Below are 20,062 nucleotides of genomic sequence, written 5' to 3'. Positions count from 1 at the left end.
TCTTTGCAGCCACTGCAGATGAAAACATGGAAAGCGGGTTACCTTAGGATGGCTAAGAATATTTTGGCTTAAATAGCAATATAAAAGTAACATGCATCTTCAGCAGGATGCAGTTTTATATCAAAGATAAAAAGGAACAAATGACACAGTACAGGATACTGTGGGTGCAATTTGGACACATAAATATACTTAGAGCTCCCATGGCCTCAATAAATTTAGAAACACTCTCTGGGAATTCTGTGGTATCCTCAAACTTCAAAACTGCATGTTGAGAAGCTTTTTTTTCCTTTTGCATTTCTCTTACACAAGTGAAACACAGAACTCACAAGACAAAAGAAATGGGAGAAGGAATCAGAGCTATCTGAATATAAATTTGATGAGAAGAATGAGGTCACCACAGAGCACAGGCTAATCTCAAAGACCATTGTGGAATACGAAATCCAACACCACCAACCTGCTCAAGATACCAAAAGAAACCCACTGACCCCTATCCACTCGGCATTCAGACGGAGCTCAAATCTGCCAGCTTGGCTGCTAATCTTATTTGACAGTATCAGATTTGGTTCCTGTTAGCTGAATCCATTACAGGACATCAGTCACACAGAGTAAACAGGGTAATCAATGAATTTCTTGGTCCTGCACAGCACAAGCTAGCAGGGACATGAAGTGAAAAGATGACTTGGACAACTCCAGCTAGGGAAAGAAATTAGGTAGTCACTATGCTTACAGTATTTTAAACAACATTTAGTTTTAATGTGTTATTCTAATTCCACTTTATTTCGATTTGCTAATGGAAGAGTTAACTCTAAGGCTCTACATTTACAGTATGTTATGCCCACAAAACCCTTTGCTGTTTTGTCTGATTCCTTTTACACAGAGCAATAAGCACTTGCCAGTGGGGAAAAGAACTGCCCTGCTCTCCCCGTCAGCACTGCAATCCCGCTGCCATCTCTACGTCTGGAGCCTTCTCCCTTACACATACATTATTAAAATCACATTCCTGACCTCTCACCCAGCAAGTGGGTCATGGAGCATATTCTGCAGTGATATTAGAGTACCAGGTACTACCCAAATATGATTTATAGGATTGCTAGTGTTTGTAATGAAAAGTTTAGCAGGTGGATAAGGCTTTGTCTTCTTTCTAAAAACACGCGATTTTATAGATTGATTAGGTATGTTCTTCTCCGATATCTCTAATATTAAAGCTAAGAGTCACTTTGATTCATCCTTCAAGAGAAACTGAAAATCTCCCTCACAAGCAAATCCACATACTTTCAACAGTTGTGTTGCAAAATATTTGAGATAGTCCAGATGCCTACAGCACAGTATTAAGCGAAAAGAGAACATCTGCAAACAGAAATTTATCCACAAAATGCTTTCCATTTTCTGATTGATTATTCTCTTTGAACTCTATATTAGCTTATGGTTTGGGGTAAATTGCATTCCTGGTTTTATTTGTGTGAGGTCCCTGCCTAGGAAACCACAGAAAACACTTTCAAGAATATTTTCAAAGGCTGGCAGGACACACAATCATCACCTTAGCACTATTCCTGGCAGAACACTGCACTTGTTTATTCATGTCAGCTCAGTTTATGTATGGCATCCTCCCACAGTGACAAGAATTGAGGTCTGTGGGAGTCAGGTGATGCCAACTTCAACAAAGTCAGCTTAAGATTTTCTCTGCACATGGAAACGAATAGGCAAATAGCTACTGAGGTGCTGACGCCCCTTCTCCTGACTTCTGCGTCTTGGATGGTGTTGTCTTAACCCTGGGTTAACCCAACTGCTTTCACATTAATAGACTGCCATGGCAAGGAAAATCTTACAGTACAGCTCAAGCAACTGCTAGTCCTTCGTACAACAATGGGCTTGCTAACTTGACCTGCACGTACCATCCAATTTCCCATGAAGTTTTAGCAAAATAAGCACATTTGTTGCCACCTTCAACACAATAGCCTTCCTAGATACAGGTACAACAGGTACCTCTTTTCAGCTGAGTCCCATACACAAGACCTAAATTTCTTCACTGTAAGAACCGTGTATGAAAAACTGTGTTGGGAGCCATTGATCTGTATTCACAGACTTTTCCAGTCGCAGTAAATAATACTCTATGACTCTGCTCCTAATATGTATAGCCATACATTAAGCATGTAGAATTCCAAATTTCTAAGAAAAACTAGAACATTAGTAGCTCCAATGACTACTAGAATAAACACAATAAATGACAAAATATTTAATTTAAATTTATTCTTAAGCCTTTTTTAGAATATTGGATTCTGTAATTAGATTAAAGTCTTAGCTTTAAGAATATTTCCAACTTATAGCTTAAGGAAATCACTAGAATTTTCAGAAGTCCACAGTGAGTTTCAGAACTGACTTGGGAGCTTGAGGCAATAGGACTTTCTGTATCAGAAATAGTGTGGCCAGCAGGAGCAGGGAAGTGATTGTGCCCCTGTACTCATCGCTGATAAGGCTGCACCTCTAATACTGTGTTCAGTTTTGGGCCCCTCACTACAAGAAGGACATTGAGTTGCTGAAGCATGTCCAGAGAAGGGCAACGAAGCTGGTGAGGGGTCTGGAAAACAAGTCTTATGAGGAGCGGCTGAGGGAACTGGGGTTGTTTAGTCTGGAGAAGAGGAGGCTGAGGGGAGACCTTATCGCTCTCTACAAACTACCTGAAAGGGGGTTGTGGTGAGGTGGGTGTTGGTCTCCCAAGTAACTAGCGATAGAACGAGAAGAAATGGCCTCAAATCGCGCCAGAGGACTTTTAGACTAGATATTAGGAAAAATTTCTTTACTGAGAGTGTGCTCAAACATTGGAACAGGCTGCCCAGGGAGGTGGTGGAGTCACCATCACTGGAAGTATTCAAAAAATGTGTAGATGTGGCACTTCAGGACATAGTTTAGTGGGCATGGTGGTGTTGGGTTGGTGGTTGGACTTGGTGATCTTAAAGGTCCTTTCCAACCCTAATGATTCTGTGACTCTGTGACTTTAGGTTGCATACATGTTTTTTCTCATTTTTACCATCATCTCTACTGTACAGTAGCAACATGGGTATTATGATTATAATCATAATATGCTGATTATAACCATGATACCCTGGTGATTCCTACTTGGGTTTAGTAAGATGTCAGTTATGCCTACTAAAAACAGTGCCCTACTCTTTTTCTGAGACTGGGTGACTCTTCCCATCTACCTGCCACCTGTTCAAACCATGGCTGAACTACTGATTTACATCAGTGAACCAAGGCACACTCCAGTTATATCAGAAAGCACAGTCTCCCCTATGTTATATCCAAGTCCTGATTTCTCTGTAATGGCAAAGTTAAAAACTTTTATTTTCTGTTGGTATGACTACATTAATGGCAGCAAAAGGACTAGACAGAATATCAGTCCTGAAACATGTGTTTAGAGCTCGCTACGGTTTCTAAAAAGAGCCAGCTACTTTTAAAAGTAGATGTTGAAGTAATTCTGTCTACACCAGCACTCAGAATTCAAAGATAATTGAGAAATGCAGAGAGGAAGACATAAAATTGTATTTGGTATGCAAGGTGAAATGTTGCTTTTACCCTACCGTAGATATTGCTATACGAAGTCTCCACGTACCTGAAATGAGTGCATTTTTAAAAGGATCAGTTTTGTGACATTCTATTACTATCTTGCAAACACATCATATAAACACAATAAGAGCTAAGCTGTTTTCCTGATCATGTAGTCTGTAATTAAGACTTAAAAGCTATGTTTACTGACTGATTTTGAAGGCGGTAGTTCACAAGACTTAATTCTCTATTTTTGACTACGTTAGAGTTGACTCTTCACCTTCCTATACAAATTGCAGCAAAATCTAGTGCAGTCTTGTAGAAGAATTGGGAATGAATTCTTTATGAACATACAGCTCCCAGTTATCTGCACAACTTAGATTACATGACTACGCCATGGAGCAGAGGCACACACAGCTGCCTTTGTGCAGAGCCTGTTTGATTCTTGCTAGGGTTATAAATTCAACATGGGACAGATGCACTGCTTCCAGTGTCTGCTCAGGTCAGAAATCAGTTCAACTGTTCTTCCGTGATCTTTAGCACATGGTATTAAATACCTAAATACAGTGAACTCGGTTCTGTGAGCTGAGTTTAATGCTTACAGGTGTCAGTATAGGTCTTATTGTAGCTGGTGCTAACAAGTCTTGCTGGAGACACCCTGCTCCCATTCTCACATTCCTTACTAAATGTGATCCACTCCCTGTCTCTGGTTTGAGAAAGTCTACTACAGTTTCAAAATGCCAGTCTAAGCCCCAATAAAGAAAGACCCTCAGAGATTTTTATGTTCTACTGAGACATTCAGAGCAAATAAAATACTTTCAGAGGACTGGATTAATTTTTCTATGGCATATTAATATGAATTTACGATATAGAACAGACCAATTACAGAACCGTGCCAGCTTGGGCAATATACAAAAAATAAAGGGGATGTTCTCACTGATTAATTTAACCTCCCACTGAAGACATGTACCTTCTGGCATTGACCTAAGCTAAAGGGCTCATTGGGCAAAACACAAATTTTATATGGTTGAAGTCTTAATTCCAAAATAAACATTGATTTATTTTTTTGTTTTGTTTACAAAGAGATTGTACATTTTTAGAGCTATTTTTAAAGGTTCCTTCACAAATTGAAAAGTTTAACCACAATATCCGCTCCACCCAATAGCCCTCAAGATAAACACCCCACAAACAGCTCACTGTTCTTTGTATTCCTAGTGTGACAGGTGGTAAATCCATTTTTGAGATATTATACCAACATCTTTTCCCCATCTACCTGCAGTTTTCTTTAACAGAAGACTAGAAGACAGAGGCTTATGAAGGTGTGCTCTTTTCTCTCAAAATGTTTATTTAGGTATGACTTTAAAATACCAATCTGCTATGAAGATGTGTGCCAATATATGACAGAAAAATGCACCTCCCTCCCTCCTCATAACTCTCTCGAGGTGTACAGAGAGAAGCTAGTTACGTTTTAACATTGACCAGTGCTGTCAACAAGTGAGGCCAGGCACGATCTCATGTTCCTACCCTATTCCCAGTGAAAAGTCTTGTATAGAAAGATACCTTTTCCTTTAAAAAAATGCAGACACAACACAGGATGCAATGACAAACATCTCAATGCTGTATTTTATCAACATGCTTCAATCTTATACTTGAGAGGATCATTTGTGAAGACAGAAGAAAGGTAACTGTGTATGATGATTTAATTGTTGAGCTTCCTGTCAAGAACATCAGCAAAGATGAAAAAGATGTGATTCTCTTTCAAAAAGTATATATATCTTCTTGGAATTACATACAAATTTTCAGGAACATAAATGGACAATTCTGAATATCTACTCTGACACAATGGAATAGCCTGATAATCAACAACACTTTGTATGTGTTAAAACCATACCAGATTGCTACATCTTAACTGTAGAGAACATGATAGACTGTATTAAATCCATTAAATCTATCATAAATCATAAGTTCAAATAAATTCTCTTACACTCTTGTAATATGGAATCTTTCTACCAGTATTATCCACAATTTTTCTGCATGCCTATTTCATAGGTCCTTTGGCTTATTACTGTCTTAGCTGTAGCAACAGAAATATTTTTTTGATGCATGACCGCCATCTTTTGGACTGCTACTAACACTACAATTTTCCAAACCAGGGGATTGAAATGCTGCCTTCACACATTTCATGCTTGCTCTTCAACAATACTTATTATCTATTTATGTTCAGATATACACTTGTGTCTTACATAATATGGGAATTTATTAAGCATTTGTTATTGAAACACATTTTTGAAAATATTTTTCCTTTATCTTGGAATATGCATCATAAAACATTAAAGCCCGTATTTCAAGTGTAAGCACAGGGTTACATGCAAACGTTCCTGAACATGCTGACCGTAGCAGTGAAGTCTCAGGGAGCTGTACACTACTAGAACACTCTTCCTTTCCCTGCTGTCTTTTAGCTACAAGGTCATTGAAAATAAATCCCCCCAACTTAGGCATTACAACTTGTGTTGCATTTAGCTGTGCCTAGGAAAAATATTAGGGACTCTATATTAGAGGAGCGTATTGTACAAGTTTGTATTCATCCACAGGAATATGCGTGCACTTACACACACGTATTTGTCTTTACCCTCAATCCCCTGGTCTAGAGAACCAAACATATAATCAAACATGCAACCTGCTCAGAACAAGCAGTACTGAATGACTATGGGATTGTATAACCTAAGCAAGAAGGAAAGAAATAATGCATTTTATCTCTTTTTATATGAAAAGTCATTAAGTACAGAATTGCCCATTTCACCTCTGTCTGTAGGATAGCAGCTCTTTGCTCTTTAGCTGTAAGAGACTCCTTCAGAACTTCGATATGTTGCTTGCTGTCAGAGAACTGATTTGTGAGGGTCTCCAGCTTTGTCTGCAAGGCCAGCAACTCAGTGTCTTTGCGTGACAGCTCCTGTTTCACCTGACCAATCTGAAAAAGAAAGAAAAGATGGGCGAAGGAAAAAATAATTTATACTGCCCTTACAAAAATAACTATAAATTTACATAACTACCAACAAACAGTATGATACTCTAAACTTATCTCATTTCTGTGAAGCCTTCAATTATTTTGAATGGAAGGCCAGAAAAATTTGTATGATGAGCAAAACATACAAGGAAAAAGAGGGGGGAGGAATAGCATAAATTTTTTCAAGAGAGGGTCTTTTTAACAGCCAGTCAGTTCTTGGTCATCTTTCAAAGGACTGACCAAAATCAGTTCCTTTGCAGGGATAAGTTTTTAATGAAGATGAAACAGAACTGTAATGAGAAAGTACATTTACCCTGTAGTATCAGAAAAGACGAGATACCTACAGGTCTTTCTCAGGAGCATGATGTTTGCTTTGAAATATCAAACCAGTGAGTTTCCGTTCATCTCTCCTTCCATCAATCCAGCCTCATGCTTACAGACTATGTAAAGACACCTTTGCTTTTCCCACTATTTACAAAGCCAGCATTTCAATCTTCTAAGAAATACCTTTTTAATTTATGGGAGCTTCTTAAAGCAGATGAAAACATACATCAAAACAACATGAAAACTGTTTTAGGAATTGCACTTTTTGTTGAGAGCAATTTCCTAGATTTAATTTAGTGAATTAAATCAGTATGGAAATGCCAATTTATTTTAACAACTGTAGGTTGCATTATCATTTCAAAAGATAAACAGTAAGAAATTTTAAAATTAAAACCTTGAAATGACACGAAATCTCATTCTCAGTGCAATCATCACCTGGGAAAATTTTGATGTAAATATGAAGAAAAAAGAATTAATTAAAGAGGACAGGGAAGTCTAAAGATAGACTTATGTTCAAGTTTATAACCAACTTCCTGGTTTGCCTCTGACAAATCTCACAGAATAAAATAGCAAGTTTCCCTTTTTAAACTTGAACAATTTTGTTTGTGACATTAAAAAAAAAAATCCCTCGATCCCTAGAGAATGTTGTTCAATGCTTCACAGAAATTAAAGGACATCACAAACTAAAAGAATTGTCCAGGTAATTTTCCATTTTTGGGAGTGTGTCAAGAACAAAATTAAATTCATGATATAACCTAGAATTACTTTCTTTTTTTTTAATTGAATAAATGCATGTACTAGTAGAAATATCTGAGAGGAAAAGCTTGAGTAAATGTGGTTTTATCTTGACAACACTGTTTCACTGGGGAGCGGAAGAAGGAGAATATGTATCTTAAAAAATCTCACACAAACACTTTTTTTTAAATGGAATAATGGGGAGGAGTATAAGAAGAATTTAATTTATAGAACTATTCAATAGTTTATTGTTCACTTAATTCAAACATACTAGGTTGTTTTTTGCATATTTTTGCTAACAGCAAGTATGTCCACAGAATGATTTCACCACCTATTTCAATTAGATACAAAAGCACTGATGGCAGCAGCACTATTTCTGTTGTCAGCTACTGGCCAATACAACCAGTTGCACAACACTGCTAGGCACAGCAGAATAGCTGGGAAGATGTGAACTATTCACTGCTAGTTATGCATTCTGGAGTATCTAAACAAAAAAGTCTCCTTAAAAATTTCAGATGACACAGACTTTTTAAACTAGTTGGTAGCCTGAATTACACTAAAGCTTTCTTAAGCCAGTTTCACCTTTCTTTGAAAAGGTAAATTATGTTTTGAGTCATCTCAGAACGCATGTGTACCCTGAATACTTGTGTTTCGGCGAAATGCTCTCATCTAAACACAACCACATTTCATTACTTTAACATTCCCAAGTAGTACCATAAGATTATTCTCTCTGGAAATCCCCATTTCAGAGCTGTAAGCCCACGCTGCCAATGTGCTAAAGCTCTTTAGGGAATATCGCGCATACCCCTCCAAGTTGCAAGGGAAATTAAGGCAGCATTAAGTGCTCACATCTCTCTTCTTGGTGAGACACTGTGATCACTCAGCAGATGCACTAATTTCACAGCAAAGGAATAACCTAAATTCATGCTGCTAAAATTAAACAATCAGTTTTAAAAAGCGTTCAGCATCCAGCTCTTGTTATTTTTTGTGAACCAATGTTAAGAGGGTTCACATGTTTTCAAATTATTTTTGTTCTACTAGAGAAAGCAAATCTATTTGAAAGTCTGGTCCCAAAATGGGTGCTGAATGCTTTTGAAAACCTGCTTCAATAGAGGAGAATAAGTTACTGCTAAGACAGCTCATACCATTAAAAAAACAGTAACAAAACAAATACAGATGTTCAGTTGAAGAGTGATGTTATGGACACCAAAACCATGTGAACAAAAAGGCAGTTACAAGGCTGAGCAGGCAGTTAGTTCTACTGTTATATCAAGTCGTAAAGAAAGTCAGAGAAGAAAAGCTACCCCAAAAGCCAGAGAGCTAGCAAGCCCCAGTGAATGGCCACTGCACACAAAAGATAAATCTTACTGCAGAGACCTCGGCCTGGAGACCAGCCACTCTTTTTTTCAGGTCCTCCCCTTGAGCCTCTTTGGCACTTAGCTCTTCCTTCAGTTGCTCTACCTGTCACGACATTGTTATGCTTTTAAATATTTATCATTTGTCAGCTTCTAGTTAGGCTGTTTCAATCCAAGCAACTAAAAGTGACAAAGAACTGAACAGAAGGATCAACAATGGTCACTCATTTTCTCTTCCATTCTTCCTTAAGTCTTCGCAAAAGTTTAACGTCTCTGTAATTTCATATAGGCTGCCAGACAAGAATTTGATTATGAAACAAAGATGTATAGTCATGGTTACGTTTATATATATCAAGTATGGGGCACTTCACCCAATGGTTTTGCAACTGGAATTCATGAGGAAATTAGGACAGGAAAAGAGACGTTTTTCAGTTTAAGAGAAATAAAGTTAATTGTCAAGATACAGACACAGATGACTATATAATACAATACTGAAAAAATAAATGTTGTGCAATTACAAAACAAGGTAGGACAGCAAGATATCAAGATTGGAGCTGGCTATGAGTCATGAGCAAATAGTTATCAAAAAGGAGCAAATTTTCTGCAGGAAAATAAATAAGCAGACACAGTAGATGGAAGAGATCTGGAAATTGAGTAGCTGAAGAGATCTATAGGCCCACAGAGGGAGAGGAGAAGGGAAAATTGAATAGTTACTAACAAGGGAAGAAGGGAAGAAGAAAGAAAGAAGAAAGAAAGAAAGAAGAAAGAAAGAAGAAAGAGAGAAGAAAGAAAGAAGAAAGAAGGAAGAAAGGAGGGAAGGAAGAGGTGCTAAAATCATCTCTCCATTCCAAATTTGAAGGGGGTATCCTTCAATTCCTAGAAGGAACTCAGTGGGATAAAGGGCAGAAGTATAAAAGAACAGATGTGCTATCTTGAGGTAAATCATTGAGCTGGTGTGAGGCAAGTGGAAGAAACACATACTTATTACATGTTTCTACTTTAGGGCAAGTAACACTTCTCAAAAAAACTTTCTCCAGCATTCTTTTTTTGACAAATAATTTCAAGCAGGACAAATCCAGTTACAATTGTTCAGGACCTAGTAGAGTAATGTTCAACCTCTGTTGCAGGGTTTTGTACACTGCTTGCAGGGAGTACGCAAAAGCTAACTAAGAAGAACAGGAATGCTCACAATATACTTCAATTTACTGCACAAGGTGTCCCGAATCTTCATTAGGAAATGTTAGGGCCCACTAAAAGACTGAGAAACACTTCTTTGGGAGAAACAAAGAATGAATTGACTTTCAGCTATTGACAATTCAGTAGTCAGTGTCCATCTTTATGCCTGAGGATCAACACGTCTCACTGCTGTATTTGTCCTGTATTCCCAATAGCATAAATTAAGGCTGGCACCACTACTGTTGTAGATTCTACTTTCATTCTGACTCCACTACTGGAAGGAGAGTGTAATGGAAAGCCATTAAAGTGATAGTTCCTGCTCTTTTCAGCCTTTAGATAATAAAAAGACCTACTAGTTATAGTACAACAGTGGCAAAAAGAAACACTCTTTTTTCAATAGACTACATTTGAAAAGACTCTAGACCAAATAAAACCCAACACTATAATGGATTAGCAGCGGTCTAAAGATAAACACAAAATCCTTCTGAAATGAAAAAAAGTTAGGTATGACAGTAGGAGCAGAATTTGGGCCACTGACCTTACTGAACCACCGTTAATTTCAAATTTTAATTTAAAATTATCTTAAATATTTTTAAGAATACAAATAAAGTCTGTTTCCTAGCACTTGAATGGGAATCCAGACCATAACTCCTTACTGAAATATGAAAATTTCTCTCATCTGTTCACTAGGCTCAATTTATCTTACTACTGTAATTTGTTTTCTCAATACCTTATTTTTCATGAATTTGGAATGACTACGGTACACCTCCATTTGCTTCATTTCCTCTTCACGTTCCTCCGTGCTCAGAGCTCCATTTGACTTCAACATCTGAATCTCCTCTTCCAAATCCCGGAGGCCACGCTCCATGGAAGAAATTTTTGAATCCTGAAAAAGATTAGAAGACACAGATAAAGATACACAGTTAGATGATTTGTTAACATACCACAGGAGCAAAAAAAGGAAATAATTTGCTGGACATGTACCTGGCCTTGAAATTTACTCCTGAAGTAATTTACTCCTACAGAAATCAGTCTACACCTCTTTAGATAGCATCTGGCTGAGTGCTCAAGTACTCATTTTTCAATTTTTTATGCCTTTCAAGGAAAGCAAAGGTTTAGTTCTGAAAGAAAACGTGGCTAGGGGCAGGGACACTATATATGATGAATAAACAAAGGAACGTGGAAAAAGGTTGCCTTGTAATGCGAAATACAGAGAAGTTTAATTCTAATTGAATAAATGTAAAACGTGACAGCAAGAATGGCAAAAAAGGGGGCTTGTGCTACCAGTAATTTAAGTGGTGTCACAAATTGAGAATGTAAAAAACACCATAAGGAAGGAAAAGATGCAATAATCTAGTTTTGAGCGGACAATCTAGTTTTTGGGTGGATAAAGCAGTAGAGGATCCTTCAAGTATTCAGGCTCATGTATGCAATGCACTAAAACATTTCCATGGTTGAAAAATATACACACAGGGGAAAACAAAAAAACAAACAAAAAAATCAATCTACCATTATCCTCACAGTTTTACAGGACCATCACAGGTTTTCAATTTACTTGGTTTACTGTTTCTTTAGAAGCCTTACATGTTAGGAATAACAAGAACAGATCCATACAACACACAGAGTTTCATGCATGCTCAGGAACATGGATATGTATTTATGAATTGTAATCTCTTAAAGCAGTCTATTTTTTTTATTTCCCTTCTCCAAAATATTTCATCTTTCCCAAAATACAGGTAGGATTTGAAACTATCCTCCATTCTTTCATAGACCAATCCTTCATAATTTTTGTTGTGTCTGATAATCAAAGCACAGCTGAAAAAGAGCATGAAAGATTTTCACATACAGGTTTTCATTCATGAGATAAGCTTTTTCTAAAGGACCATTATGAAGATCTAGTCAGATCTTCTGCTTAATTTTTGATGCTTAAGTTAAAATTGGTAAAGCAGACTTCTGCAACAAAAAATTAGAGAAGTAGTAAGGTGAAGTGATATGTTGTAATTTACAACAGTATTTAGTTTCAGCACTCACATCATTTCCGAGAAATACCGCTGTTTCTCTTTTGATAATAAAGACAGCTTAATGTTACCAGATGGTCAATTAATTTTCATTACTATGGACCACAAAGATGACTAATAAAAGAAACACAGTAAATGAAAAAGATGGGAAACTACTATGGAAAACATTGAGATGGAATGGAAAGAGTTGGAAAGGAAAAAAAGAAGGAAAATAAAAGAAAAAATGACAGATAAAGAAGGAGGAAGAAAGGGAGGGTATGAAAATAGAAGAGAATAGTTTGCAAAGAGAGTTTCCAATTTTTTAACTGTATGCTTCCAAACCCTGCCTAATGTACTTTATGGACCATATAATATGAAATATGGTTGCATAAAGCTTTGTAAACCACACAGTCCACTTGTGGCTCCTGAGCTCTTGGCAAATTGCCATTGTTCCATTAGATACTTGAGTTAGTGGTTTAAGAATTCAATCACAAATTCACCTAGAAAAGTTAGGTTTACGAAGACATATAGACATCTTTCTAGCTATATGACCCATTCTTTAAATGGGTTCTGAGTTTTCAAATTGCTAACTTAGCTGAGACACAGAACACAAAGCAGCATTTCAAATGATGATAATATAAAAAGAAAATAACCCACATCATCATAAAAACCTACTAATCCATCATTCCTATCCTTGCAATACAATGGACTCTTGGTTAACTGAAAGAAATCTGTATATGCTGCTGCAGGCAGTCAGAAGGCAGGTTTCTATTGTGTCATGAAGCAGCTCTGTCTCTTCCCTGATTAATAATAAATAATAAAATAATATAAAATAAATATATTCATTTTAAATTAGAAGACTGACGGAAGTATATGATATCTGGTAGAGTCACCTTTCATATGAAAACCCATTTTCCAGAGAACAAACTCTACTGCTGCCTATATGGAATCATTTACCTTCATCTCAATAACAGTTTGCAGAGCCTTTGTCTTGGCTGTATCAGGAGCATTTTCAAATCGGCGATGAATCTCCTGTACCAGCAGAAAAGAAAGCAACAGTTAGCCTAATGGCATTTTGTCCCACTTACCAAGTACAATCAAAATTACTAGAACCTTCTCTTTCTAATACATACCCTAATTCAATGCTGCTTTCTAATGTTACCAGTTCATACATTTTGTTTTATCATTTCTCATATGAAAGAAAGGATAGGCAAAAGTTCATTCGATGGAATCACAGCCTCAGTTAAAAGGCACCACAGAAACTGCGTCTTTGACTACCTACTTACTCAAAATAAGCTGTCCAAATGACAGTTGAGTCTACTAAAAACCCCTATAATCTGCCTCCTAAACTAAACTATTACTACTAGTTTCTCACAGAAAACATACACATAATTTATTTGACTAGGTGCTTACTGAAAACAATAATGCTGTGGTTTCTGTTTCAACAAGCTATAGGGTACAGCTGCATTGATAATTCTCTTTTTCCAACTTTTTTACCCCAGAGTAGCAATGTTTAATTATGCATAATGAAAATCTTTCTCTCCTGGGCCTTGAACATAGCTGAAAGTACGTGACTGGATAGCACATTGCTCTAGAAGCTGAGTACGCAGACAGGAGGACACAAAAGTCCATGTGATACTTCTGTTGATGTGAATTCACAGAACTAGCATGCTTCACACTACTTTCTAAGGAATAAAACGATAGAAAGCTGAAACAATTTGTTCCACCATATAAAGTAGTTAGGGCTTTCAAACCAACAAATGGGAATACAGGAGAAACAATATAGTATCTGTTCCACTTTTTCATTATTTGTCTTAAAATAATATTGTCCTTACATCACACACTAATGTCAAATGTAGGAATGTGAGTATTGTTAGAAATTTAATATTATATGACATAAACATACTTTGATGCCCATAGAATATGAACTATCCTATCAGTTACCTAACAATAAATTGTTTATGTGCATACACACATAGAGTTGAGCCACCCACTCCCCTTCAACACCTAAAAGACAAATCCAAAAAGCCATCCACAAACTTGTATTTTCAATAAGACATGGTGAAGGGATAACATTTTGTATGGTAGTCATACATGCAACTTGCTCCATATGATTAATTATTTGAATGAGAAAAGTACAGTTGTATAGTGCTGCTTAAAATACTGAAAACACTACTTTTCTTGTAAGATTGTTAAATATTCTGACATAGCTGTGAAGTGAGCAAGATAGAAATGCTTAGTGATATGACAAGGGCCACAAGAAGAATTCTGCATAAATTTGGCACAAGGACATTTGCATAAATTGATGCCTGTGAATGGTAATAACAAGAAAATCCAGCAGAATGTTTGTCTATCTTTAAATACTGTACTTGTGTATTTCCTGAGAAGCTATTTTTACAAGTATATTTTGTCAGGGTAGGGTAGTATTTTCTGAAAAAAATATCTCCTGAAAAAATAAATCAGAAAACCCCTCTAAATATATTTGTTTCTCCCATAGTCAACAGAAAACTTGAGAGCCTCTGGTCACGTATCACTGACATGACCAGAGTGGAGCAATATCATTATTATTGTTCTACTTACCTGTATCTTCATTCCCAAAATGGATTTACTCAAATCTAAACAGTCTAGCCAGCCTTTTCCTTTGGCCCAAGATCTCTTGTATCTGCCTGTAACGTACATATCCAAAGGAAGGGTGGTGTGCATTCCTCATCGCCAGCCTTCCACACTGTGGGTCTCTAGCACTCTTCCACTTTTCCATCTGCCCACAGGGCTAGGGGCACGCTTCTTTCTGTCTACAAACAGATATGGCTTCTACCTGTTCAACAGGTTTTAAATCAATAAGGCAGCCACTTTATCTTGAATATGCTGATGTTAAATCTAAGGAGGGGGAACATACTACACAGAGATGCTCTTTCCAGGGGGTTGATCATAGGGGCATCTAAAGACTGCAGGCATTATCTGTGGGGTCACCTCCTTAGCAGAGCTGTAAGCTTCTTCAAAGCAGACAGCAGTCAGCCCAACCAACTGAACCTTTTTCTACGGTATCCTGTGCCCACTCTCAGAAGAAGAAAAAAGAAGCTGTCAGCACACAAGATATCATCAGTACAAGCTGGACCAATATCCTCATGTCACTTTTATTACCTACTCCATCCTCAGCATTCTTCTTGAGACACACCAATGAAGCCACTTTTACAGTCTGTCTCCACTACTTACTATTCCAGTTGCCACCTCTACAGAGGTAATATTTTATTGAGATTGATTTGGTTATGCTGCTATACCTAATGTTAGAAAAGCAGCTCATCATGAGGTTCAATTTGCTTTAAAAATGTCATTTCAACTAAGCATAAGACAGTCTGCCACATACTCTGCCCGTAAGGAACTCAGAGCTTACCCTACTACCCTCAATCAAGGATCAGAGACAAAAATCATAGCGCTACATATTGCCTTGATAAGAATAAGTTACAATGAGCTTCTAACACTCAAGACCAATCTAGGCATTTAGAAATACGACGGGGAGCAGATCGAACACACTTCACCTGTTTCTCAGTGCTCTTAACAGTACCTGTCATGAAAAACATGACTCTTCTTCAGTGTCCTTGGTCTTCCTCCATAAGGAATGATTTCAGCTGCCTTCCTTAAGATAGCTGTGGTATATTTTTCCCTGTTTCCATCTCAGCCAGCTCTAATGTGTTGATTCAAGAATTGTACCATAATTCAGATATTGTGGCTGTCAGTCCTTCTCATGAGCTCTGGATGGCGTGAGTTTCTGTCTTGCCACCAGCACAATGTTGTTACAGACACCTTTTCAGTATCTTAGCATGTACGACTCTAGCTAGACTGGAGCCTTCAGAAATTTTCAAAAGATGCTTTTGTACAACTCAAGTGACAGGAATGGCTTCCTCCTGATATCCCAATATCTGAAGTTTGCAGAGTGGACACTAAAGGACTCCATTCATGCATTCACCATGCAGCATATTGCAAGAAGCATCCAGACACTTTACTGTCTTGGAATGGCAGGCCTGTATCTACGTGGCTGAAGTGAACAGCACTGCTTGTATAAGTACACAAACATCTGAATAAGAAAGAAACATGACTTCTGACTATCCCTCTGGAGAGGCTCATACATGTCGCACATTCTCCAGTCCCTTTCTGAATTCTCAGAGGAAATTCTGAGAAGTAGAATTCTTTGAGGCTGACAGGAACTGAGAGGTTAAGACACACACCATGTTGTGTGTCTTTTTTGTAAATTCGCATGTGGCACATTAAGTGAGGTGGTATTTGAGAATGCTCATTGTAGCACACATCCTATATTGCTGTAATACCAAATTATCCTGCTTGGCCATGAGAGCACCTACTAAGAATATACATATAAACAACACAACTCCAGGAATGTCATTTAACTCCTTTGAGAGCAAACTAGTAAAAACAGTCCACAGTTGAAGATGCAGCAGTCATGTTTTGGCAGCACACTCAAATTCATGTCCACTTAAAAGAAAGTTATATGGGACAGGAAGAAAAGAGGGTTTGAATACCCCAAATTCAGAATAATAAAAGAAAAAAGTTGCTTTTCCTTAACTTCAAAACTCATGTATGGGAAAAAGGGAATAAATCTAGTTGAATCCTCTAGTTGAAGATGTCCCTGCTCACTGCAGGGGGTTGGACTAGGTGACCTTTAAAGGTCCCTTCCAACCCAAAGATTCTATGATTCTCTGATTCTTTAAGCTTAAAAAGGTGAAGAAAGATCCAAGAGTGAAAAGTATCCTATTTAGCTTTTGCTAAATGCAGGAAGTTCTATCTCCAGCTGTTCCTGTCACATCAGTTGTACAATCATACAAGGACTGTTACTGTAGAATAAATTGAAACAGCTTTATAATAGAAAATAAATTAAAACAAATTCTTGTGAACTTTTAGAAACTGAGAAAACAAAAGATAAGAAGGTCAAAAAATAATATGGCAAAAGTCTATTTTGAACAATGTATTATTTTTATTTTAGTAGTGCAATTACATACTAGATAATCTCCACTTGTGCAGAGACATGGTCTCTGACCTGAGAACATAAAAGCAACTACTACTATGGGAATGGAATAGATGGAATACACAGTAGGAGAACAGCAAGTCACTAAAGGGATGCTGACACAGCAGTGTCTGCTTTTTACATTGCACAGCGTTTTCCCAAATACAAAATTCTTCTAAGGTTTTTCTTTAGAAATGCCTGTATCTCCACTGTCTGAAGTGATGCTTTGGACTTCGGCAACGGAAATGTCCTCCTTCTATCATCTTAAGTAATTCCACTGTGATTTGGATGACATAACCTGCTGAAAAACAACACCTACCACCTCTTGACAGCATAGTAAGGACTTAATTCTGTCCACATGCTTACGATTGGACTTGATGATCTTGAAGGTCCTTTCCAACCTTAGTGAGTCTGTGATTCTGTGATTCTAAAGAGCCTGAAAACAGGGCTGCAGGCAGACTGAACCTCCCTAGATTAGAGATTCGAGTGTGGCTGCTGATGGAAGGCGGTGCACAGATATCCTTCTCAGTTGTGAAATACAGGTTACATACTTACCTTTCAGTGGCAGAATGGAGAAACACTAAAATATCATATCTCTGATGTATTCAGATTCTATTGTGGACACACACCACATAGATGAATGAAAATTAATATTTTTATCTTCAAAACAGGACTTTCCACAATAATTAAAAGCATAGGGTCAAAACACACAGATATCAGGATCAGAAAAATACAAAACTAATCCTTCATTCTTTGCAAGTTATTCATTCTAATATATTAATAAAGCATTATTCCTTTATTCTACTTTCACACACAAATAACTTTCACATGCAACTGCTATTGTTCCATAACAGATTAGTAAACTTCAGCATCTTCTTCCCTTTGAACGCAACTTAAATTATTATAACAAGAGGTGGCTTTTATGTATGTTTTATATTTTTATATGTTCAATGATTCCTTTATTTTAAAAAAGATAACAAAAAGGGGAAAAAAGCTACTTGTTCCCAAGTTATGTGCAACATGCATGTTTTTCGCTGTTAATTATTATTACTATTAAAAATGTGCACCATATTTCTTCTTTCAGTTTAGCCAATTGGAACCTCTAGCCATCAGATATCATCACAACATTTGGCAAGAATATTGAAGAATGCTCTAGTATCCAATTTTTGTTCCACATTTTATGTTTAATGCCCCATTATTACAAGCTTGTAGAGTTTCTACAATTCTTTCACATAAACAATAAAAGCTTTAGGTGGAGAGACACCTTATCACTTGTTTGGCACTAGTACTACCACTACAAGTATATCGTGTCCACTCTGTGTGTCTACAATTTAAAAATTATATTGATATACTGAAGAGAGTTCAAAGAACTCTCTTATGCATCAGCATAATCTGTCTTTAGGAAAAAAAAGTAAAACCAAAAATTATGGTGCAAATTGATCACAATTTTACCTTCACAAGCAACAAAAATTCAAAATGGGTTGCTCTGTCCAAAAAAACATTAAGATACAATAACTAGAAACTGAAGGCTAGAAAGAGCCAGAAGTTTTAAACAGTATGGCCACCTTAACCAGGGTTGGGGTTGGTACTTCAACACTATCAATTTTTGATTAAGAATAGCTATCTTTCTTTAAAAAAGAAAAATCTACTCCCCAAAAAGATATATACTAAAGGTGTGCATCATATTACATCTGCCAAGTAGGTCTGCAAGGTAGCACAGTACTCCAATAAGAAACAATACTGTAATATTCTGGTCAGTGTAATTATATAGAACAGCTGATCAAATGTACTGAGAACATTGAATATGTAAAAAATAGCTGTGATAAAGTGCTTTTAATGCACCATAAAGAATAACAAATTCTGTGTTTTCTTCTTGACCAAGAGATGCCAAAATAATTGAAAATTAGATAATATGGTTTAGAATTGACGAGTCCTCAATAATGAGCGGTATCAGCACTGCTTCTTAAAAATATTAATAAATTGTACACATGTGCATAATAATGAAGGGAGAAATTTAATCAGAACCTTTTCTTCCTTCATAACGTGGCCATATCATTCATTGTCACTCCCTAGCTACTCCTGCCTCTGATTTTGCATGGGATTTGGAAGAAATGTGAAGGTGTACTTTTAAGCAATGATGTTTTTATAGTGGAGTAGGCTGTATGCTTAAAAATACAGCACCACAAGATAAGCACTTTCCAAAGCAAAAAAAGACATTCCTTCCATTTTCTACAGATCCTACATAATCAGGCAGCACATATCACACAGAGAATAAGAAAAATATGTTCTTTCATACGTGATTTTTTTTTTAAATTAACAAAAAAATACGATATGCAATTAAAAACACAGCTGTAATTCTGGCTTTTTTAATCTTAACTGGCCTACCCATGTCTTCATATGATCAAATATGATGTTCTGTGCAGGATCTTTGCATCATTCAGTGGATTCGATAGATTTAGTTAACTAAAAAATATTTGGTTTTACTCTCCAACATGTAGTCCAGGGCTTACTAAGCGAATGTTATACCTTTTGTACGTACAAGTTTAGCTTCCCAGATGGAAAGCAAAGGAAAATTTCATGAGCATCCATCAGCTCAATATTAACTATTATTGTTAATTTTAGAAGTTATTTAATAGATCTATAAGATCAAATAGATCTATAATTGTGTGGAAGGACAAATCATACCTGACTAACCTGATTTTCTTCTACAATGAAGTAACTGGCGGTGTGGGTACGTGGTGAGCAGTGGGTGTTGCATGTCTTGACTTAAGGCCTTCGATATGGCCTCCAAATATCCTTGCAGCCAAATTGGTGAGAAAAAGACTGGATAAGTGGTTAAAAAGGTGGGTGGAAAATTAGCTCAAAGCCTGGTGATCAGCAGTACAAAGTCTAATGGGTAGCTGCTTACTACTGACAA

The 20,062-nt window shown here is 36.9% G+C and overlaps 1 protein-coding gene across 2 annotated transcripts in view; it reads right to left on the bottom strand.

The window, feature by feature from the left end:
• ERC1 (ELKS/RAB6-interacting/CAST family member 1) overlaps positions 1-20,062 on the bottom strand; it is a gene marked incomplete at its 5' end in the record, with an annotated part of 295,446 nt that overhangs the window by 213,008 nt on the left and 62,376 nt on the right. The window contains 4 exons of one of the 2 annotated variants that reach the window (XM_082013315.1): positions 6,341-6,508; positions 8,981-9,064; positions 10,865-11,020; positions 13,089-13,163. In XM_082013315.1, coding sequence (XP_081869441.1) covers positions 6,341-6,508; positions 8,981-9,064; positions 10,865-11,020; positions 13,089-13,163 — 483 coding nt within the window. The remainder of the gene's footprint in view (positions 1-6,340; positions 6,509-8,980; positions 9,065-10,864; positions 11,021-13,088; positions 13,164-20,062) is intronic. The other variant, XM_082013316.1, reaches the window with a different exon arrangement.

Source organism: Phaethon aethereus (assembly GCF_964289735.1).
Source record: "Phaethon aethereus genome assembly, chromosome: 1".
In the NCBI taxonomy this organism is placed as follows: Eukaryota; Metazoa; Chordata; class Aves; order Phaethontiformes; family Phaethontidae; genus Phaethon; species Phaethon aethereus.
Note: the sequence above shows the minus strand (reverse complement) of the source record. Positions and strands in the feature narration are given on the sequence as shown.